Raw genomic sequence first — 23,599 nt, 5'->3', positions numbered from 1 at the left:
GAAAATCCTGCCCTTTTCTAATTTCTGCCTTTTGAAGTTCTGCTTATCTTTTAAGGTCTGAGTCAATTGCTGTATTCTGAGAAGCATTCCTTGATCCCCAGGCAGTAAAGGATTTCTTTTTTATTATTATTATCAGAAAACTTTTTTGTTTATCCATTGTGGAGTTAAATATTTTCTGCTTCGTATTATAATTGTGCTTTTTCTCTTAAAATTTTACTAGATTGTAAACATTTTGAAGACCTTGTTTTATTTTTTTTGTCTCCTACAGTGCTTTACATAGTATAAACATTTGAAATTAATGACTGCCCTGTGATTTTATGTTTGAAAACCATGTGTGATTAGTGCAAACTTGTTAAATGGAAAAACTCTAGAAAAAAAGTTAAGAAAACAGTAAAGATGAATCATTCCTTGAAAATACAATGGTGTATGGATTATGAGAGTATTCTGAGCAACCATCCAGTTCTCTCAGCACCTGACATAATTATGTTTAGTTTTTAGCCAACCTTTCTTTCTTTCTTTTTTTTTTTTTTTTTTTTAAGATTTTATTTATTTATTTAAAAGACTAAGATCACAAGTAGGCAGAGAGGCAGGCAGAGAGAGAGGTGGGGGAAGCAGGCTTCCTGTTGAGCAGAGAGCCCGATGCGGGGCTCGATCCCAGGACCCACTGAGCCACCCAAGCGCCCCTTTAGCAAACTTTCAACAACACTTAATATTTTTTTAAAACTCATATTTTTAACATTTATTTTTAACTGAAGTATAGTTGTTACACAATATTATACTAGTTTCAGGTGTACAACGTAGTGATTCAGCATTTATATACATTATGAAATGCTCACCATGATAGTGTAGCTACTATCTGTCACCATACAAAGTTATTACAACATTGCACTACATACAGCAACTTACTACCCAAACATTGTTGACTATGTTCTCTATGCTGTACTTTTCATTCATGTGATTCATTTTACATCTGAAAGTTTTTACCTCTTACTTCCCTTCATCTATTTGCCCAATCCCTCTCCCCTCTGGCAACCACCAGTTCTCCAAATATATATATTTTTAATAGCTTTATTGAGATATAATTCAGTTATCTTAAAATTTACCCATTTAAAGAATATAGTTCAGTGGATCTAAGTATAATCAAGTTTCTTGAAATCCTGTCAATATTTGTTGTTGTCTTAATTATAGCCATGCTAGTATGTATGAAATGGCATCTTATTGTTTTGTTGAAGATTTTCCTAAAATGATGAATGTTGAATACCTTTTCATGTGCTTATTGACTATTTGTGTATCTTCTTTGGAAAAATATCTCTTCATATCCTTTGCTTATTTGGATTGTTTGCCTTTTTAATTTTGAGTTGTAAGAGTTCATTATATATTCTGGATACAAGTCCATTAACATAGACATAATTTGCAAATCTCATTCTGTGGGTGTTTTTGTTTTTGTTTTTTTTTCATTTTTGTAATAATGTCCTCTGTGGCACAAAAAATTTTTAGTTTTGATGAAGTCCACTTTGTCTGTTTTTCCTTTGATTGGCTTTCCTTTTGGTGCTCTAAGAAACCATTGCCTTTACCCAAGTCATAAAGATTTATACCTTCATTTTCTTCTAAGAATTTTATAATTTTGCTTCTGTGTTTAGGTTTATGATCCATTTTGAGTTAATTTATGGGTTGGGAGCGAGTATTGGATCACACACAAAAAAAGTTCTTCCTTTTTAAAAAAAAAAAAGATTGATTTATTTGAGAGAGTACGAGAATGATTAGGGGGAGGGGCAAAGGGAAAGGGAGAGAATCTCAAGCCGACTTGCTGCTGACTGGGGGGCTTGATCTCACAATGCTGAGATCATGACCTGAGCCAAAATCAAGAGTTGGGCAATTAACCAACCGAGCCACCCAGGCACCTCCCCCAAAAAATGTTTTTCTAGAACTTAATCCATGGCAATTTCCATTTACTTTAAGATACACAGTTTTCTTCGCATTTTATACTGAGGATTTTTGGTAGCAATAGCAAAGGTAACCAACTATGTAATTGGTTTTTAACTGAGGTATTGAGTAGTCAGAATACCATAAATACTTGAAATCGATATATGATAGCAAAAAGAATTATTTTAGTCATTAGAAATTTCTTTGTCAGGCTTTAAATTTATATTCCTTAAAAATCTCTTATGGGACCCCTGGATGGCTCAGTCAATAGGGCATGTGACTCTTGATCTCTGGATTGTGGGTTCAGGGTCCATGTTGGGCATTAGAGCTTGCTTTAAAAAAAAAATCTGTTATGAAGAGAATAATTTACCATATTTATAGCTATGATATGATGAGTCATTGAACCACCACAATTTTTCATTAAGTAAGTATGAATATAAATATAAGTTGAGCAATTTTGATTCACTTTGTTCCTTTATTCGTCTCTTTTGGCTTGATATTTTTACATCTATGTTTCTAAGAACAGTAATGTTAGTATGATTTTATTGGCATTTGCCACAGAGAGTATACAGATTTTCTTTGGCCTAACAATGGGAAGTTCTAATAAGCAGCACATCATAAAGTAATAACTCAATTTTTCATTGTAGGTTAGTTGTGCTGTAGTTCCTGTTTCAGCCAAGTTTGAAATACTCTAGTGGATTCTAATTTAAAATGTCTTTTCTTACTAAAGTGAGATTTCTTAGAAATTTGCTAAAATATTTCTTACTCTGTAATTCTTAAATATTCTATCAGGTTGCAATGAATGTTTATGAGTTATCATCAGCTGCTGGATTACCTTGTGAGATTGATCCTGCCTTAGTGGTAGCTCTCTCTTCACAAAAATCAGGTAAAATACATTGGTAAATATGTATTAGTCTTAGTTAAAATTACCAGGGCAACACAGATACAGGTGTGGTACTTATTTTTTAAATTCCTGCTTAATGTCAAATTTTTGGGGGGTGGGGGTGAGTAGTTGGAATATAGCAATGCAGAAGAGACAAAAATCCCTGTCATCTGGAGCTTATGTTATAGTGTAGTCATCATACAGACAATATTTAAACCATAAGACTAGATGGAATTTCCAAGGTTAGTTAACATAGATGCGAAAGAAAGAGGATCAAGGTCTGATGCTTAGGACACTTTCAAATTTAAGAACTCAGGGAGAAGAGGAGGAACTACTAAAAAAGAAACCGAGAAAGAAGGATGGATGAAAGAGAAGGAAAACTAGGAAAGAGGCACTTCCAGCAAAGTGGAGAGGGAATGATCAGCTATGTAGAACTAATGGGTAATGCTGCTAAGAAGAGCGGCAGTGGAATTTTTGGAACAAAATGCTGAATAGAGAGGGCTTAAGAGAGAATAGGAGAAAAGGAATGGGAAATAATAAGTATAAAACAACTCCGTCAAAGAGTTTTACTGTAAAGGGGAACAAAGAAATGAAATGACAGTAGCTAGAGGCAGGAATAAAATCAAGAGAAGGATTTTTTTCAGGTGACAGAGTCACAGAATTTGTATACTGATGGAGATGGTCCAGTAGGTAGCATAATTGGTATCTAGGAAAGAGTGTCTTATTTTCACTGGACTAGAGTTGTTTACCATGAATCAGTGCATCATTGTGTTGTGTTAAACATTTAAAAGATTTTAAAACTAGCTCTCTGAAATGCAGTACCCAGAATGTTCTAGATATTTCTAGATTTGTCTACAAAGTAAATAACATTTTATCTGTTTCTAATACTAAAATAACCATCCCTATCCTCTTGTATCTAGCATGTTTGTCTGGGTTCATTAGTTCTTTTTTTTGTTTAACATTCCTTTTTGTTTCATCATTCATGCAGTATGTTAATTATAGTCACATGGGTAATTGCCACTATTACTCAATTGGCTACAACTATATTTTTCATAGCCAAATTTTTAAAACATGTTCTGGCTCTTAAGTTCAGTTCTTACATGTATATGGTAGGTGAATAATAGAATAACTGGAATTTCCCAGGTACCAGACTCAACTGCCTAGGTAACCCTACACTTTTAATACATGTTATAATAAATATTTTAGAAAGGATTATGTCTTAAAAGACTTATGGCAGTGCTAGTTATTTTCATTTTATCATTGGTGCCTTCTGTCTTCTAAAATAGGTTGGAAATCTAGACCACTTTCCACATTTATATCTTTTAAATACTAATAGTAAACTTCAGATCACATTTACATGTTTTAGAAAAAAATAAGGCTTTTTTTGATGATTTCATAGAGTAATTTATGTGATAATTTTCTAAACTGTAGTACACAGAATATTCTTATAATAATTTATCATCAGTTTTCAGTTAGGAAATTTTAGGATTCCACTTATCCTAATCATATTTTTTTGCCCTATTATCTTAAAATTAAAAATTTTATTTTGCCTCAGTGTTTTTTTTAGAGGTCCTTGAATTATGTTTGGGTAGTTTATAATAGCTAATAATAATGTATTTTACTTATTTATCACTTATAACAAACTTGTGATTAATTCTATAGAAGCTCAGTATAAAAATTGAAATTTGCATTTTCTGGTTTAGATTGATAGTTCTTAACTAATCTTGAAGAAATATCTTGGTTTTATTTTTAATTTTCTCCCTTAGAAAACATAAGTCCGGAAGAAGAATATAAAATTGCCTGCCTCCTTATGGTCTTTGTGGCAGTTTCTTTGCCAACATTGGCTAGTAATGTGATGTCTCAGTATAGCCCTGCTATAGAAGGTAATGGTTTAAAATTGCTTTGGTAATGAAAAAGTCAAGAGTTTTGATATAATAGATACTCTTCAAGTAATTAATGTTCATTTATAATAGAATGTAGATGAACTTACTAGCCATTCACTAGCTTTATAACCTTGAATAATTGACTTTTCTTTTTCAAAAGCCCCAGTTTGCTGATAAATGAAACACGTATGTGTGAGCTTTTGGGTGCCTGAGTGTGTGTGGCAGGGGATGATGAAGGAGTATCCAACTCTTAAGATTATTTTAAAGATTGAATGACAAAATGTAAAGCAGCTAAGAACATCTTTTTTAGTTTCAGAGACAATATAAAATTGATATATGATTTCTCTTGGGATTTTTTGAAAATTTGCCTGTTTAATACAAACATCATTCATTGCTTTTTTGCTATAATATTTTTAAAAGCACTAATCCTCATAAAAATGAAAAGAGAGCAAGGCAGGTAATCTCCCAGTTCTTAATAATGTCACTATTTATGTAGATTGTGACGTGATTAAAGACTTGCTGTTTATATATTCTTTGAAATTTTGGGGTCATGCAGAAAAACTAAAAACCCTATTTGCACTTTCTCAGGGCACTGCAACAACATACATTGTTTGGCCAAGGCCATCAACCAGATCGCTGCAGCTTTGTTTACAATTCACAAGGGAAGCATTGAAGACCGTCTTAAAGAATTTCTGGCGGTAGGTATAGTCAAATAGCAGAACTTGTGATGTTTTATAAGGAAAATTAAAATGATAACTTCAGATATAACAGAATAAATTCTTTTTTTTTTTTTTTCCTCTGTAAGGAGGACCAGGTGAAGAAGGCAGGCATTAAAATCAAGGAGCCGGTTAGCATATTTTTCCCTTAGAAATCTCTCATTTCTAAATCTCTGCAATATGACCTTTTTTTTTTTCTAAGCTGATCTTTGGACTGCCTTGAATTTTATTATGAATTATCTTATATATAGACACTGAGTGATTGAAATGTATTATTTTAGGTTGAAGCATAGTGAAAATAAGTAACTTATGAACATTTCATTAAATCTTTCTTAAAATGTTTATATACTTTTAAGCTTGCATCTTCCAGTCTACTGAAGATTGGCCAGGAGACAGATAAAACAACAACAAGAAATAGAGAATCTGTTTATTTACTGCTAGATATGGTAAGTCTCATTTTATTTTTTATTAACAAGAACATTCTTGATAGTCTTCTTGGCATGTAGTGTTTAAATAACATTATGAGCTGAAGTACCTTCTGTTCAGTCCACTCAAGCTACACACTTTCTAAATACCACTTGAAAGACTAACGTTAATTACTTGTATTTTACCATATGGTAATCATACCAGGAAACAACAGAATGAAAGATAAGTATTACCTATTGGATATTCTTTTATAAATAGTTTTTTAACCACCTGGGAATCAGTTAAGGCCTTATATTTTCCTAGTGTGTCATTTTCAACTCTTCTAGTTTTTCTGAATTTTCTACATTTTGAGTCTCTTCCACCCATCTAATGCAATTTGCTGTGATTCTCTCAGCCTGGCCAGCTCTTTCTCTTCACTGTCTGAACCAGCTATGCTTGCTTCTACACTGTGGCTCTTCCCTCACTTAGAGTAATTTCCTTTTCCTGCAGAGATCTGTATCTATCCTGTGATTTGGCATACCCCATAGCTAAAATCTTTTTCTAGATAGACTTTCCTGATTACTGTGGCTCACATTAATCTTCATCCCTTTTGAACTCCTCTAGCTTTCCACTTAATTACAGTTGGTTTTATGTTTGATTTGGCTTTTTGGCTTAATCGTAGGAACCCAGTTAAACTTGATGCTATGGACCATATTTTAAATATGTTTATATTCTTTTATATGTCTAGAATATAGTTGAGGGCAAATGAAAGTGCTCAATCTGTTCTTATGATTAGTAGACTTAATTGAAAAGTGGTGATTTTAAAGATTTTGACAGCAAAATACTGGCACATTTCTATTTCACGTTTTAAAGTAAAAAGAAAATAATTTTCTAACTATTTCTAGTAAGAACAGTATAGAAATTATGATTTAGTGGCTGTGAGTAAGTGTTCTGATTACAAATAATTTCAATTCTGTGATGCATTTTTGCTACTTTTCAGATTGTGCAGGAATCCCCATTCCTGACAATGGATCTTTTGGAATCTTGTTTTCCTTATGTCTTGCTGAGAAATGCATACCATGCTGTCTACAAGCAAAGTGTTACATCTTCTGCATAAAATCATAAAATATCTACTTATTGAAGACAAGCACGCATTTTTTGTTGCTCTGGTTTTACCTGTAAACTGTGGAACTATTTTACCTTAAGGCCTGAAAAACAGTTTTGTGGATTATAAATTTCTTTCATACGGTTGTATTTCTGATCATTTGTTTCATTTAATATGGTTGTACTACAGTATACTTGGTTGATTTAGGTTTCATATTCACTGAATTCACTAAAGTTATTTCTATAATTTTAGAATATCATTGTTTGAAAAACATACATTATCTCTATGTTTTTGATATTTGAAAATGAAAAAAAAAATCTTGGCTTGTTTATTTCCGAAAAAGAATTGTATTTAGTGATTATTTTAGATAGTGATATTATAGCATTCATCTGTGTGTAAATTATTTCATATAGGGAAGAGTTCTGATCTGTACCTATGGTTCTTATTGAAAACAAAACTGGATGTGCATTTCTGTGATGTTATGAATACATTTCTACTTTATTTTGAAACATTTGCCAAACTAAATACTGTAACACTGTATAACATTAAAAATGTTAAAGGACTGCTTAACATTAGAAGCAGACTATGTCCGGAAATTCTAAAACAGCCGCATATGTTGTTGCTTGTATAAAGCCTGGTGATAATTTTTAGACTAACTTCCATGGTGCCCTACTGGCATTAGCACTACCATTGTACCCTGCTGTATAATAAACAATCTTAGACATTTATCAACTGTTGATACAAATATTAGTCCCTAACCACTTTTTATATGTTTTAAATTTTTGAAATTCAAGTGTACCTGCCATAACATAAAATAAACACTAGACTGTATCACATTTTGAATTATTTCTTTAATTTTGGATCTCCAGAAATTTATTCAATATGAATATTTTAGTTTCAATTTAGTTTAAAATAAGTTTTAGTTTAGGAATGTCTAAATAAAGCATTTGATACTACGTCAGCTGGAACAAAATTTGATTAAATATTTTGAAAAGTGTTCCACTGGGAAAAAAATTTTAAATAAATATAATTGGAAAATAAAATTACATAACATTTTTTAAGAATTAAGAACTAAAAGGAAACTCATGTGCCATCAGCTTGCAGTTGTGTATGTGACCAAATGGACAGAGTTACTTGAAAGAATGGGAATAAATGAATGATATGAAACTATAAAATGTTGTTGAGAACTACATCAGTCAGTAATGAATGGAAAAGACTTATTGCTTAGGGATTGGCATGGTGGACAGAGCAGCTCATTTTGTTTAAAAACTAACCAAACGTATTGTTCTTTGATGTGGCGTTATAAAGACTACTTCTCAGCAGCTTTGTATCTGGGTCTCAAATAGAGCTTTTGCTCACAGCTTCTTAAGCAAAAATCTCAAAGAGAAAAGAAAGCTACTATGAATAGTTATATAATGTTCTTCTTTGTTCAGATACAAAGAGTAGAATGAAATTGAGGTGCCACAAGATAATCGTGTTGCTATTTTGCATATGATTTTTTCCAGTCTATACTTAAAGCAGGGAATAGTTACCACTATCTGTTGGGAATTTTTAGTAGTTCAGTGAGGATTTTTGAAAAGGGAAGGAATTATCTGGGTTGCCTGGGAGGCTCAGTTGGTTAAATGTCTGACTCTTGATTTGGGCTCAGGTATTGATCTCCAGGTCCTGCCTGGGTTTGAGTCCAGATCAGTCTCCACACTCAGTGGGGAATCTACTTGAGGATTCTCTTCCTCTCCCTCTGCCTCTCCCTTCATTTGCATGTGCTCTCTCTTTCTCTCTCTTTCAAAATAAATCTTTTAAAAAGAAGGAAAGAAAGTTTTTAATGGAGTGGTTTTATAGACTTGAAATAGCCTAATGACTCAGTGAACAGTTGAAATTAAATTGTTTGTTTTGAAATATTAGTATCCTAGGGTGATAGTAACTTGTTGGTAATGATACCCCAAGAGGTAAAGTAAGTATTTGAATTCATGCACTTAGATTGGTAATGTGGTAGGCCATAAAGATGTCCATATGCCATTATTTAACCCTGTTTAGGCCAAGAAAAGATGGCTCCTTCATAGTCATGTGAAGTTTTTCTTGCCTGTTTTTTTCTCATATACCCAAACTGACTGGTATAGTATCTGATTATTCTTTGAAGACAATCTTTCTTTCAAAAAAAAGAAAAAAAAAAAAAAAAGACAAAGGTAACTTGGAGAACTAAAAGTAAACTGGCAGTATTATTTCTAACATTTTGTTTGTCCTAACCTTTTTTTTTGTCTTAATGTTTCTTATTCTAAACTTTACAGCACACGGTTTTTACTGTTTTCTGTACAATCATGTCATGCCATGGATGCGAGTCCTATACTCTGCTATTTCACTCAGCAATAGAAGATGTCTTTGATTTTTTCTTCAATGCCTCATATATGCCATGACTAATTTAGTAATTTAGTGAACATTTAGGAAATTCCTCGTTTTTCATTTTAAATATCTTCTATCTATATCTTGGTGAATTTGGCCTATTATCTCCTTAAGATAATTTCTCACAAGTAAGATTGCTTGGTGGAAGGATGTACAAATTTTATTTTATTTATTTTATTTTTTAAAGATTTTATTTAGTTATTAATTTGACAGAGATCACAAGTAGGCAGAGAGGCAGGCGGGGGTGGAGTGGGGGAAGCAGGCTCCCTGCTGAGCAGAGAGCCAGATGCGGGGCTCGATCCCAGGACTCCGGGATCATGACCTGCAGCCGGAGGCAGAGGCTTAACCCACTGAGCCACCCAGGAGCCCCAGGATGTACAAATTTTAAACTTTGATACATAATATTAGTTCCCAATAAGATTATAATAATCCAATAAGATTATATCAGTTTTACTCCTATAATTGTGTGACTATAATTTCCTCTATTACTGCTAATCCATATCTTTGCCTCTTCAGAAAGGGAGACATTTTGTTTTAATTTGCATTTCTTTATTAGGGAGGTGAAATATGTTTCTTGTGTTAATTGGTTATTTTTATTTCTTTAATGAATTACTCATTTTCATTCTTTTTGTTACTTTCAAGTGGTGTTTAAAAGTTTTAAGATACTAATTGAACACTTACTGGCATATGTAAAAAAATTTTGGTACATACAGTTAGGGTTGAAAACAGCTCCCATACAATCTTGAGTGTAGTGATATGGCTATTAAAATCTACTAATAGTGCATAGTAATTAATATTAGGATGCAGCTACTTTGATAACTGAATTTTAATTGAGTTTTAGAAGTATAGGATATTTATTTCTAAGTCTATGTTAAGAATAGCATATAAAAAGGGTATATATATATATCTGTTAAAAAATGAAAAGATGTGCAATTTAAATATATGAACTTAAGAATCAATTGAAATTATGGTGAGATTGTAATTCCTTTATTCTATTAAATAGGTATAAAATAAATTATATATTAAGCTAATTCAGAGAGATTTTGTTTGTGTGTTAGATACTATATTTAGGAGACTGTGTATATAGCAATTTTTAACCTCATTCCTCAGAGATGTCATTTTAAAAACTGTTTTCAATAAAAACATTTGCCAATCAGAAGGCAAAAAGTTGGAAGACTTCCCTTGCCTTTCATACTAATAGCCTGGTGTACATGATTTTTTAAAGAGAAAGAAAAAAGACCAGAAAGAACGTAAGTGCTTTCTTTCTAAATTAGTAAAATTAATATTAGCCTTTGTCTTTTCATTATATCCTCTAAAGTTCATTTGTAAAGCTCTTTATATTTTAATGTGCTTGGTAAAATTGTTTGTATCATTCATTTCACCCCAGACTTCATTTTATGGAAAGTTTTTCATTTTACAAAATGATTGTGAACCCAGGTAAAGTGGCCTTTTTGTTTTAAAGGGTTTTCTTGTTTGTGTTTTGTTTTGTTTTGTTTTGTTTTGTTTTGTTTTGTTTTGTTTAGAGCTAGAGAGCAGGGGGAAGAAGCAGAGGGCAGGGACAAGCAGATTCCATGCTTAGTGTGGAGCCTGATGTGGGGCTCCGGCCTAAGCCCCTGAGATCAAGACCTAAGCGGAAATCAAGAGTCAGATGTTTGAGCCACCCAAGCACCCCTAAAGTGGCCTTTTGTTACTAAAAATATAAAAGAAATGGGATCTATATCATACATTATTTTAAATGTAATTTAGATAATTCTTTGTAAAGAAAAAGTTGCCCTACCTGTCATTTAGCCATCTGTAATCCTTGTCTTTATGGGTTGTACTAATAGAGGAAATCTGGTCACAAACTGTTCTCCAATTCAGTCAGTTTGAGCATATGTCTGTACGATTGGGATGAAAAAGATGTGTAAGGTCTTGCACCTCCCTTCTGGGAGCTTAGAGTGAACTTTGCTGTTATGTCATATTTTAATCAGCTAATAGTTCTGCTAGTGTTGCCAGTTTCTTAACCCAGGAAGGATGGAAAAAATTCCAAAGTTCTGTGGAATAGGACTAGGATCCTGGTAGTTTATTCTGGAAAAAAGGCTTCTGGGAATGTCAACACAGAATAAACCTTTTAGAATCTAGAAGTAAGGAAGAGTTATTTGAGCCAAAGTTAGGGCACCTGCTGGGGAAACAGTCTTCATGGTCAAGAAAGTGCTCCAGAAATGAATAGTTTTTTTTTTTTTTAATAACTATATGGAAAATTTTAATGACATGATCCACAAGCTTGATTTAGATACCACTAAGCTAAAAAATTAGAGAACATACATTTTGAAATGAATAGTTTTTACAGGGTTATATATATATATATATATTTTAAGATTTTATTTATTTATTTGACACACAGAGATCACAAGTAGGCTGAGAGGCAGGCAGAGAGAGAGAGGAGGAAGCAGGCTCCCTGCTGAGCAGAGAGCCCGATGCTGGGCCCGATCCCAGGACCCTGGGATCATGAGCTGAGCTGAAGGCAGAGGCACTGAGCCACCCAGGTGCCCGGGTTATATAATTTTTACATCTTATAAAAACTCAGAATAGTATAGATTAGTACATAGGCAGGAATCACGAGGTTTACCATAAAGGAATGTAGGGAGTAGATGCACTGATCGCTATCTCAAGGATGGTTTTCCCTTAGGTTACCCATTCACAGAGTAGATGTACCATGCATGTGTGGTAGGCCATAAATCGGGCTTTCGGTTTGAGCAAAGATTTCATATAGTCATGGTGACTTAGGAATCTAAAAATGGCTTCCCTTGTCTATCAGGCCTTTTGAGAGTTTTTCACTCATCACACGCAGAAGGTTAAGTCCAAAAAAAATTCAGAGCTTAGCTTTGTGTGTTACACTTTGTGTGTTATACTTGACATGGTGCTGTGGTGATAGTAATGAGAATCTGATGTAGTTGAGCAAATATTGGCTGGATGAGATAAATTTCATTTATGCTAGCAATAAATACCCTTACCTATCTTTGTAATTCCTCAGTAAGTAGAAATAGTGCCTTAGATTTGAAATGGGGGCTTCCTTCTTCTTCCATTAGACTCTTATTTATTCCTTTTTCTTTCTTTTTTCCAAGTTACCTCTTAATTTTCCCTTCTCTTTTCAAGGTGATCCTAGGACTTGGCACAGATGCTTCCCATGACTTCCCATTTGGAATCCTCCTGTTAGTTGTTGGCACTCTCCTAGTAATTCTCTACCACTTTTCCATTCATTCATTCAGCATATATTTCTAGATGCCTGGATATAATGGTGAGCAAAATACAGAAGGTCCCATTTTACAGTTAAGTTTGCACATTAATGATGGTAGGCAGTAAGGGAACAAACTTCTAATAGAGGAAGTATTGGGATGGTGGGCTGGGAAGACATGGAGAGAGTTGTTTGAGGCATCGGGGAAGGCCTCTGTACGAGAAACAGTGGAGCTGGTACATGAAAGGTGAGAAGGGGCCAGAAATGGTCAGAGAGAACAGTGAAGGTGAAAGCCCAGAAGGCAAAAACAAACTTGGCATGTATAAGGAGAAGAAGAAAGTATACCAATTAGCATTTCTGTGGGTAGGAGCCTCATTGGGCTGGCTAGCTCTTCTACTTTCCTGGTCTGCCTGTCTTCTATCTTCTTTCTTTGTTCTCTGCTTATATATTCAAAGTTCCAAAGTCCAATCTTAAGGTAGGTTGGCTATAAAGAAAGAAAAATTGAATTCACTGATTGGCTGTGGCATTGATGTGAGAATGGTAAAGTCTCATGTATCTACCACCAGGCCTTCTAAACCAAGTTTTTTTTCAGGTGGTAAATCATAATCTACCAATTACGTGTAATCATGCCAACCCTTCTATTACAGTGACTTGCCTTTGGAAGATAACAGCTGTGTTATTCATAAAAACCTCTATGAATGAGTAATCCCTAAAGTAGTAACTACACATCTGTCTTTATGGCTGCTTGAGCACAAACCGCCATATCATTTAATGGCATTGGCCTGAATTTTCAAATAGATAACATGTCTCTTTTTCTAAAGATTTGCTGTGACCTTTGTCTTTTGGGAAAAAGACTGGTTTGTATTCTTAAATGTTTTAATCGTTAATGAAAAACGATTGTTTAGCTATTTGGTCCTATAGAATTGAAAGGAAAATTCATATTTATTGACTCTACTTGGTATTATTTTCAGAGTGGAAAGCTGCTTTAAGTATATTGAAGTACAGGTGCTTATATGAATCGAACTTCCCATACATATTACTGTCACTAACATTTCAGATCAAGCATGCCTAACTCTAATGTGTTTCATTTCCAAGAGAAGTTTTCAGCCTGTCATTTTGACCTAAAAATAACAAAATAGGGCAAATTAGCAGATTAAAGTGAGGAACCAACCCAGAGAGGGCCATATCTTATTTCCAATTAACCTTAACCCTCACTTTACTAGTAATTTTCTCTTCACTTTGAGAATGAGATGGATGGACAGGTTCTGGTCAACTTCTTTCATGAGGTCCACAAACCTGGGACATGAGTGACCTGGAGATGGGGCTATACTCTATGAACAACCTGGTGATTACCGTCTTAACTGTTGTATATGGCTAAGTCATATTCATAGTGTATATACTGACCAAATGCTCAATGGTCTAGTCTTGAAATTAGTATTTGGCCAAGGCCTACTTGGAAGATCACCATTATAGAATACAAGCTTCTGTGATACATGAACAACTTTTATTCAAAAATTGTTACAATTTTATTATATCAGTTATGTTTTTGAAGTTTAATGTAGTTTAGGATCATTCATTTTTCACCTCTGTCAACTGCTAAATTGCTCCTGTGCTCATTTTAAATCACTCATTTAAAATACAAATGGGGCACCTGGGTGGCTCAATGAGTTAAGTGGCTTCCTTTGGTTCAGGTCATGGTCTCAGGGCCCTGGGATAGAGTCCCAACTGTCTCTGCTCAGTGGGGAGCCTGCTTCTACCTTTCTCTCTGCCTGCTGCTCCCCCGCTTGCTCACTCTCGCTCTCTCTCTCTCTGCCAAATAAAATCTTTAAAAAACCAAAATACTAGCTGCTTTCAAGTATAGAGTGGAGAGCAACTCATGAAATTGCTATCAAATTATTTAAGATCTGCTTTTTCTCCATTAGTACTAAGTTAAAGGCATCTCCTCTTTAACTCCTGGATTTGAAGTTTTGGGGGTCAGTGGTAATGATAAAATTTCTTAAAGTATTCTTGCATGCTGAAACTTCATGCATTATTGGATTATATTACCAGAAACAAACCTAAAACATGTTGCCCTTGTTTATTATTTTCTAATTTTGCATGTATTACTGGATCACAATTATTTGAAAAAAATTTTTCATAAACTTTGGTTCTAAAAATGTGACAACAGAACAAATACAATTGAATTCCCATTTGCATATTATCTTTAACAGCATGCCCATTAATTTCAGCATCTTCCATTTAGTAGAAAGAGAATCTTTACAGCAAGTGTCATGTAAGAGAAACTTGAGTTCTAAAGGCACATTCAGGGACACCTGGGTGGCTCAGCCAGTTAAGCATCCGCCTTTGGCTCAGGTCATGATCCATTGGGTCCTGGGATTCGGGCTCTTTGCTCGGCAGGGAATCAGCATTTCCCTCTGCCTGCTGTTCTCCCTACTTGTGCATGCTCTCTTCCTCTGACAAATAAAATCTTAAAAAAAAAAAAAAAAAGGCACATTCATACTTAAAGTGATAGAATCCAATTTGGGGATATCTCTACTCCAATTACATCTGAAAGGTTTTACTTGAAAGTGGATATTCAATTGTTAATCATAAATCAAGATGCTGTACTAACTATGTATGACCATAACCTATGTGATTACCTGGTGATTGATCACACACAAGTTGTGGATGCCAGAGAGCAGGTTGGAGCAGGCATCTGATTGTTAGACCTTGCAAAAACTGAAGCAGAATCTAAGGAGCGGAGATAATGCAGAACTTCCTAGGCTGAAGCTGAACTTCAGTCCATTCCTACTTCTTACCTTCAGCCAAAATGTACACAGGTCTCTGTGTGTACCCTGAAGTGCAAGGCCCAGCTGGCAGAACTTGAGATGGGAGGACAGGTCAAATTTGACCTTGGCTGTTAATAGGGGTATTGTCCAAGCTGAAAATGCTGGTTAGAGTCTTAAGAAGAGCTCACATTTATTGATAGCTCACTATGCAGCAGACACTGCGAAGTTTTATCAATTGGATCCTCTTTTGCTCATTTAGTCTCCTCAGTCATCCTACATGGTGATTATCCCCAAGTTACTCCTGTGGAAACTGAGGCTCAGGGAAGGTGAGTAACTTGCACAAACATCATATTGAAAGGAAGTAGTGGCTAAATAGCAATCTGGCCCCAAACTACATACTTACCATTACATTGTCTCAGATCTCTCAGATATAAATGTGGACTTTTTTATGCACTAGCATTTAAAGGTGCTTTGCACTAATTTACTTGCAGATTCAGGGTCAGGAAACACTTCTGAGTGCTTACATTGTGCCACTGTTGATACTAGGCATTTTCATGCCCATTACCCCATTTAATCTGCACAACCAAATTAGTCAATAGGGACTATTTTTTCATGAAGAAACTATCACAGCTTTAAATCCCTTGTAACAAAAATACAGAGTGACAGTAATAATGGAGCATTTTAGTCTTTTATAGCTGGATAAAGCTTTAGAAATTACCTACTTTAACCTAGTCAACAACAATTATCCAAAGTCACATAGAAGAAATCTTGTGATTTCTTCTAGAATTCATCTTGATTCTTGGTTCAGTAGATCTAGTGCTCCTTGTACTATTCCATGTTGCTGCATAAATGTGCATAGTCCCCCAGTCAAAGTTTAAATCATAATGAGCATTTGCTGGTTCCTGCTAGGATTTTAGGGGTATGGGGTATGTATGAGGTATGATTCTATGGCATCAAACAAATCTGGGATCTCAGTCCCAGCTCTGTCACTTAAGGATGAATTACTTGATGGAGTTTGTTTCTGTAAGTGTAGAATGGGGATAGTGTCTACCTCAAAGGGCTGTTGTAAGGATTAAAGTAAGTGAGGACATGTATATAAATTGATGAGATTTAATAAGTGGTGGCTGTTTTCTTATTTGTTGTTGATTTGGCTATTTGTTTTGATTTTTATGAAATTATCTTCAAAGAGTTTGTCATGGTTTTTATGAATAGTAACATCACAACTTCCAGTCATGAGAATGGACATTGTTGTGTCAGCCTGTACTCCAGCTCTGATCTGAGAGTCTTTGTATCAAATGGGAAAGAACTTTTTCTCGTGTACATTTAACATAAAGCAATCTTCAAGTTAGTTTAAGACTGCTCTTTACTATATATACTTTATACACTGTATTTGTGCATAGTATATACCACAGATGTAAAAGATAGAAAGCTTACATTTTCAAATGTCCTTGTAGTACCCAGAACAATTTCAACAGTTGCTCACTGGAAGCCTCTGTGCCTTTTCTCATGTTGTTTCCTACCTCTAGAATGGAATGTTCTCTCATATTCTGGCCTGCAAACTGCTGATCATATTGTCAACAATGAGTTCAAACATCAACTTCTTTGCCAGAGTACATCATCCACTGTTTCTTCTGAACCTTGTAAATACCTTTATTGTAATACTTATTGAATCATAGTGTAATTGTTACATATTGGTGTCTCCTTTGATTCTGGGAATGTCTTTTGGATCCATGTTTATTTCATCTTTTCTTCTTTTTTTTTTTTAATCAATCCCCCAACTCGGTGGAAAAGGCTGATGGCTAGATAGATGTTACAGAAAAATGTCCTTTGCTTCACGCTGGGGACAAGTGGTTATTTTTCTTTTTGTTCTTGTTGAGGGACAGGGCATTGTGAAGTACAGGTAGGTACTTCCAGTGCCTGGAATGGAGGTGGCTCAGCGGTGACACAAAGTGGTTTCTGTGATTTCTCCCAATGAGATGATTCACATGTTTGGAGTCCTGGGGGAGATGTGGAATCTGAACTTCTTATATAAATAGGCATACCCCCCTGAAACTAATAGTATACTATATGTAACTAAATTAAATTTAAATAAAAATTTTTTAAAAATAGGCTTAAGGATAGTGAGAGATCAAGAAAGTGTTCCATATTACAGGAAAATGATTAAAAAAAAAACCAACTCTGGAATTGTAAGTGAAATGCCAAGAACAAAGAAGAGAAGGTCTAAGAGAAATTACAGAGTGACAGTTGAGGTCATTGTCCTGAAATAGAAAAATAATCCTTTCAATTTGGTGACTCACCCCTAACTAAAGTCAGTACTTCATAAAAAAGGCAGGAGCTTTGAGACACTTAACTGTAATCTTATCCCTTTGCAGAAATACCTCCCATACTTGAGCTGGTCTGATGATCTTCTCATGTCACCAGGCACAAGGATTAGTAGACCTTGAAATATCCTGTCAGTGTAACTTCTCATCTACTCTCAAGATCACACTGGCAATCACTTTGGCAGCTGATCACACAGTGACGACCGACAAGGCTCCTAGGCTTTCAAGATGGCAGAACACTCTTGCAGAATAAATGCCTTTGCTGTTGGCGTCCACAGCATCCAGAAACTGATTGGAGGAAGCAGCTGATGACCTCTCTAGTGAGTTCTATTTTTGTCATATTTGAGCCCAAGTCCAGTGGTTGCTAACAAGTGAACTAACACTAATATTTCAGTTTGAAGGAGATATCACACAATTCAAGTATACTCTCCTCAGCTAGAAGCCATAGAGCCTTCTTTAGCTACAGTCTGAACATTAGCATTCTATACAAAACATTGCAGTTGGAATATAGGTGTGGTCTTTCAAGAACAGCTTCTGAATCTGCCAAGTCATCCTAAATAAAACGTATCATAGAAATTCTGCTTTGCTTCACATATCAATATCATTGTATCTTTTGAAGTTGAGGTGTGCATGGATGGTAAATTCTCAGATTGAGTTTGACTGCCTCTCTTCGTGAGAGAGAGAAGACCTTGAGAGTACCTGTATTCCTGGGGAGAACACCCAGGTAAAGGTGCTCACAACATGCTGTCGTGACTGGCATGCTTGGATTCCCAGTTTCAGTGATCACTCTGGTCTTGGCTTTATAACTCCTTTACAAAGTTCGATTTATTTGAAGTGAAGGGAGGGAAAGCCTAATAAATGTTCCTCTGGGCACTAGAGGGGCCAGCCCTTCCACAAGAACAAAAAGAAAAATAATTTTTTTCTCCTAACATTGAGGCAAAGGGCATCTCTGTCCCTGGATTTCTGTAATGTTTGTCTAGCCATCAGACTTTCCCACCTCACAGCATACTTTCTGAGGGGGAAGTTTATTAGAGAGTATTTGTTTCCTTAATTAATCTTGAAATTAATAATAGAACTCTTCATTCTAAATAACTTAAGGTCTAAAGGGAATCAGAAACGGAAAAAATACAGTATTGTGGCATTTTTAGAATGTGGCATGTCCTCAAGGATCATTATAACGGACGGGTTTCTGAGAAATTATATTCTATATTCTATTATATTCTCTGTTTTCTGTTTTAACTTATTTTTTAAAAGATTGATTTCTTTAAAAAGATTTTATTTATCTATTTATTTATTTGAGAGAGAGAGCACGAGCAGGGGGAGGGCCAGAAGGAGAAGCAGACTCCTCACTGAGCAGGGAGCTGGTTGTGGGACTTGATCCCAGGACCCTGAGATTATGACCTGAGCTGCAGGCAGTTGCTTAACTGACGAGCCACACAGGTGCCCCTTTAAAAGATTGATTTGATGAGTTTTCATTTTAAAAGCAATGTTTGAGGGATGCCTGGATGGCTCAGTGGGTTGAGCATCTGCCTTCGGCTCAAGTCATGATCTCAGGGTCCTGGGATCATGCCCCACATCGGGCTCTCTGCTCAGCAGGAAGCCTGCTTCCCCTTCTTTCTCTGTCTGCCTCTCTGTCTACTTGTGGTCTCTCTCTCTCTCTCTCTCTGTGTGTGTGTGTGTGTCAAATAAATAAAATCTTAAAAAAAAAAAGCAATGCTTGAATAGGAAAGTGAAATATAAATTTCCAGCTTTAATTCTACTTATTCTGGGAGCATTATGTATCTTTCCAGAGTCTAAAACCTCAGCAACTATTGCTTTATCTCCCTCCACTTTCCTTTCCCATCCCATAAAATTATGACTCTTAAAAGAAATACAGTATCCTTTCTTTATTTGTAGGGGACACACTCCAGGACTCCCAGTGGGTGTATGAAACTGTGGACAGCACCAAATCCTATATATAACATTATCTATGCATACATACCTGTGACAAAGTTTAGTTTAGAAATTAGGCACAGTAAGGGGTTAACAACAATAACTAATAGAACAATTATAAGAATATACTCTAATAAAAATTATGTGAATGGTAGTTTCTCTCTCTCAAAATATCTTACTATACTATACTTCCCTTCTTGTGATGATGTGAGATGATAAAATGCCCACATTACTTGGTGATGAGATAAAGTGAGGTGGATGGTGTAGGTGTTACGACAGCCTTAGGCTGATATTGACCTTCTGACCATGTCATGAGGAGGATCAGATGCTTCTTGACCACAGAAGTTGACCACAGGTAACTGAAACCACAGAAAGTAAAACTGCAGATAAGGGAGGACTACTGTAATATATTACATCCTAGCATTCATTCAACAAATATTTTTTAAGTTTATTTTTATTTATTTACTAATTTTTCAGTAGTCTCTCTACCCAACGTGGGGCTTAAACTCATGAACCTGAGATCAAAACCACATGCTCCTTGGACTGAACTAGTCAGGCATCTCTCAACAATTTTTTTTTTTGAGAGAGCTTAAAGATAGATACTTTATTGTTCACCTTTTACACAAAACACACCAGCCATTTTCTTCCGCAGCTTGACAATGTTTAGGTCTGCAAAAACCCAGCAAGAAGCTTCACGTAGATTTGAGTAAAGGAGAATGTAACTCAGCCAGGCTTTTGTTTTCCACAGCAATAAGAAAGGGCCTCCTGCGCCTAGCAAATATCTGTCCTCTTACTTGCTGCAGTGACTTTCTTATAATTATAAAACAAACAAAAAATGTATGTCCAAAAGCAAGCTACCTTCTGTTTGCTGAGCCAGAGGTATTAGCTCATGCATAAAGCAATTTCAGTTTGCTGTTTCTTCTAACATTTCAAGTAAAAATAGGGTTTAAGGAAGAATGGGTTGAATGCATGCAGGTCGGTGTGATTTGCTATACTATACAAATGCCTACGTGTACTATAGGTTCACAACTTAGTCTGCTTTTATAATCTTTATGGATTTGGGCTATATTCAAGGTTTTCAGAGTTGAGCATATGGTTCAGTATTCCATCAAAAGGATAAGGCTACTGAAAGTGCTATCTGCAGAAGAGCTCATTTCATAGGAACTGACCTAAAAGTTCTATCATGATGCAAATGTGGCATAAACTCTGGAAAAAAGCCAATCAGGGCATAACTCTGCTTGGAAAATAAGCATTGGAATACTTTAAGGAAAACACATTTAAATGGATTGATAATAAGAGGAAGGTTTCCTAGTTGTAAATCTTAAAAAAAAAAAAAAATCTAGGCGAATCCTCATATTCTAAACTGCTTACTAAAACTATTAATTTAAGTAATTTCTTCCCCTAAAAAAGTACGCATGCATGTTCTGACAGGGGAATTAGTCAACTCGCCAACTAAAGACAATTTTAATACTTTTTAAAAATTCTTCATACAAAGGAGAGATGCTGTATGTGTTTCTTAAACCACATTATGTAAGTCCTTAAAAACAAACAAACAACAGAATTCAATAAAGACTTACAAGTACTTATGCCAAGCAGGAATCTGCCTGCCACCTATGGTCTCATATTAACTAAAAATTGATGTTGGACTCAAGATTCTGAAACTAAGTTTTTATTACTTGAGCTCTAGCACAATGTAAGGGTCTGTAGCCTTAACTAGGATAAAGTCTTCCCTGATCAAATCCAAAATGATTACACTGATAACCTCCATGCTGGAAGTGCTATTCAAATTGGCCCCCTTGGTGATAATTCTGGCTCCCCCTTCCTCCCCAACCTCTTTCTGGCCTCCACATCCACCTTGGCTTCTGCAACCACTTCTCCCTCCACGACCACTGCCTCAGTCACCATGGTGACCACCATCTTGGTATCTACTGTCCTGCTGGTATCCACTACCCCGGTATCCACTTTCTATGTATGTAGGTGTTTTGGAAGTCACCATAACCATCACCTTGATAGCTACCACAGCAGCCACCACCATGATAGCCACCTGGCTGGAAACCCGAATCTCAATGACCACCATCTTGGTAGCCACCACCTCCTTTTCCATTCTCTCCAACTGTCCAGCCTCCTTGATGCTTATTTTCTCTTCCCCTAGCTACCATGGTCGTAGCCACCACGTCCATCTCTCCCTCCTCTTTGTTCATGACCTCCTCGACCTTCATATGAGGAATGTTCATAACCACCTCTTCTCCTTGTTGGCCTCCTGCTTGTTGTTGGGGGCCATCTTACCTTTTCTGCCATGGTGGCATCTCTGGAGGTGGAGGTCCAATTTCATTGGGTCTACCTCCTCTGTCAGGCACCCTGCCCAACAACATCTTATTGATGGCCAAGGCAGTCTTTTCTTTTATAGAGTTACTGCTTGTCCTTAAAATTTTTGATGAGTCTTGTCTTATAGCCAAAAATGGGAACAGAAATAATACTTTTAGGAGATAGGACTGAGCATTTCAGCTGGTAAACCTTTGCTATTTTTTCTGTCTGACTCTTAGCTCTGTCAGACCAACCAAAAGACTGGACAGTGACATCTAAGCCTTTTAATAGCAGCTTTCTCAGAACTTCATGTTCATTAGCTATGGCCTGGTTAACTGCTTCTTTGTTTTCCCAGTGGGCTGGTCTCATTGGTTTCTTCAATAAAGGCTTTCCACATGGTTAAGTGGAACTTTTGCTAATGTCTCCTTTAATTTTTTTCAATCCAACTGAAGAACTGGAACATAGTTGTATTGGCTGGAGGATTGGACATTCCTAGAGCAATACATATGCCTTTCAACTCTTGAAAGACCTCATGACTGCCTCCTTCTTGAGCCTTCTTTCTTTCTTTCTTTTTAAATTATTTTTTAAAAGATTTTTATTTGTTTATTTGACAGACAGAGATCATAAGTAGGCAGAGAGGCAGGCAGAGAGAGAGGAGGAAGCAGGCTCCCTGCTGAGCAGAGATCCTGACGTGGGGCTCAATCCCAGGGTCCTGAGATCAGGACCTGAGCTGAAGGCAGAGGCTTTAACCCACTGAGCCACCCAGGAGGCCCAGCTTTTTTTCTTTTTTGAGGAGTAATCGTACAGAGAATTCTGGCAGCTTCTAGTTCTGAGACAAGGAGTGTGAGCAAAAGGAGGCAGTTCTGAATGAGAAGGCACGTGGTCACATTCTCAGATGTCAGTGAAAGATATGGACAGTTTATCTCCCCTAATAGCCCGTTCACTTCAAGCTGGAATTCTTCAGTTTCACTCAGGGTATTAGTTGCTTGCACATTTTCCTCTAGTTTATAGAACATTCTTAATTCAGACACCAGCCAAGCACGGTTTGGTAAACTTGGGGGAATTGGCTCCAGCAGAGAGTGCCTGAGACAGAGCGCCATCTTCCAATAATGGACCCTTGTTACCTAGATCTTCAAATGACTCCAAGATGTTAGTCTCTATGAGGTTACACTCCATCCTACTGTGGTATTCAAATGTTCTAGTCATCAGGTTCCCTCTTCTCCTGCAACACATGCACTCACGTGCACTGCCTTCCTGCAACAAATATTTAAAAAAATACCTACTGTGTGCCAAATCCTTGGAGCAGAATAGTAAAAACAAAACTGTCTTAATTAAAACTACAGGTTAACTAGACTTATCTAGGTTTTCTGCCCTCCATGCAGACAGCTTCATCTAAAGAGAAAGATTCCTAATGGAGGGCCCTTCTGTGTTTATACACTTTGATCCTAATATGTGTCTTCTTATTGGCTAAAACTGATTAAATGAGAGAAAGAACTAAACTTGCAGGGAGATAGTCTGATGACTTGAAAATGGTGGGCTGTTTTTACCAGATTTTTCTCATAAATTAGAAGAGAGGCTGAAGGTTGTAGTGGCTACTTAAGCTGGTAGTCTTACGGAGTAGGGATCGGAAGAGCCATTTCTGGGCTTCCTGTGCTTCCAGATTATGAGGGAGGAGAGTGTCAGAAAAAGCTGATCAGGTGAAGGAATGTCATGGAGGTGCAGAAGAAATCAAAGAAGCATCACAGGAT

General features: G+C 36.0%; 1 protein-coding gene and 1 pseudogene across 3 annotated transcripts in view; one reads left to right on the top strand and one right to left on the bottom strand.

Moving 5' to 3' along the window:
- Positions 1-7,751, top strand: part of LOC111143691 (NCK associated protein 1) — a 99,434-nt gene extending 91,683 nt beyond the window's left edge. Inside the window, exons 27-31 of one of the 3 annotated variants that reach the window (XM_022497532.1) lie at positions 2,716-2,809; positions 4,573-4,695; positions 5,278-5,387; positions 5,762-5,851; positions 6,811-7,751. In XM_022497532.1, coding sequence (XP_022353240.1) covers positions 2,716-2,809; positions 4,573-4,695; positions 5,278-5,387; positions 5,762-5,851; positions 6,811-6,927 — 534 coding nt within the window. In that variant the 3' untranslated portion in view covers positions 6,928-7,751. The remainder of the gene's footprint in view (positions 1-2,715; positions 2,810-4,572; positions 4,696-5,277; positions 5,388-5,761; positions 5,852-6,810) is intronic. The other 2 variants (XM_022497518.1, XM_022497524.1) reach the window with 2 other exon arrangements.
- A 13,505-nt stretch (positions 7,752-21,256) lies between these two features.
- LOC111145698 lies at positions 21,257-23,027 on the bottom strand (annotated as a pseudogene).
- Positions 23,028-23,599: the final 572 nt, after the last annotated feature.

This window comes from Enhydra lutris, unplaced genomic scaffold (assembly GCF_002288905.1).
Source record: "Enhydra lutris kenyoni isolate GAN:26980312 unplaced genomic scaffold, ASM228890v2 scaffoldscaffold1, whole genome shotgun sequence".
Lineage (NCBI taxonomy): Eukaryota > Metazoa > Chordata > Mammalia > Carnivora > Mustelidae > Enhydra > Enhydra lutris.
Note: the sequence above shows the minus strand (reverse complement) of the source record. Positions and strands in the feature narration are given on the sequence as shown.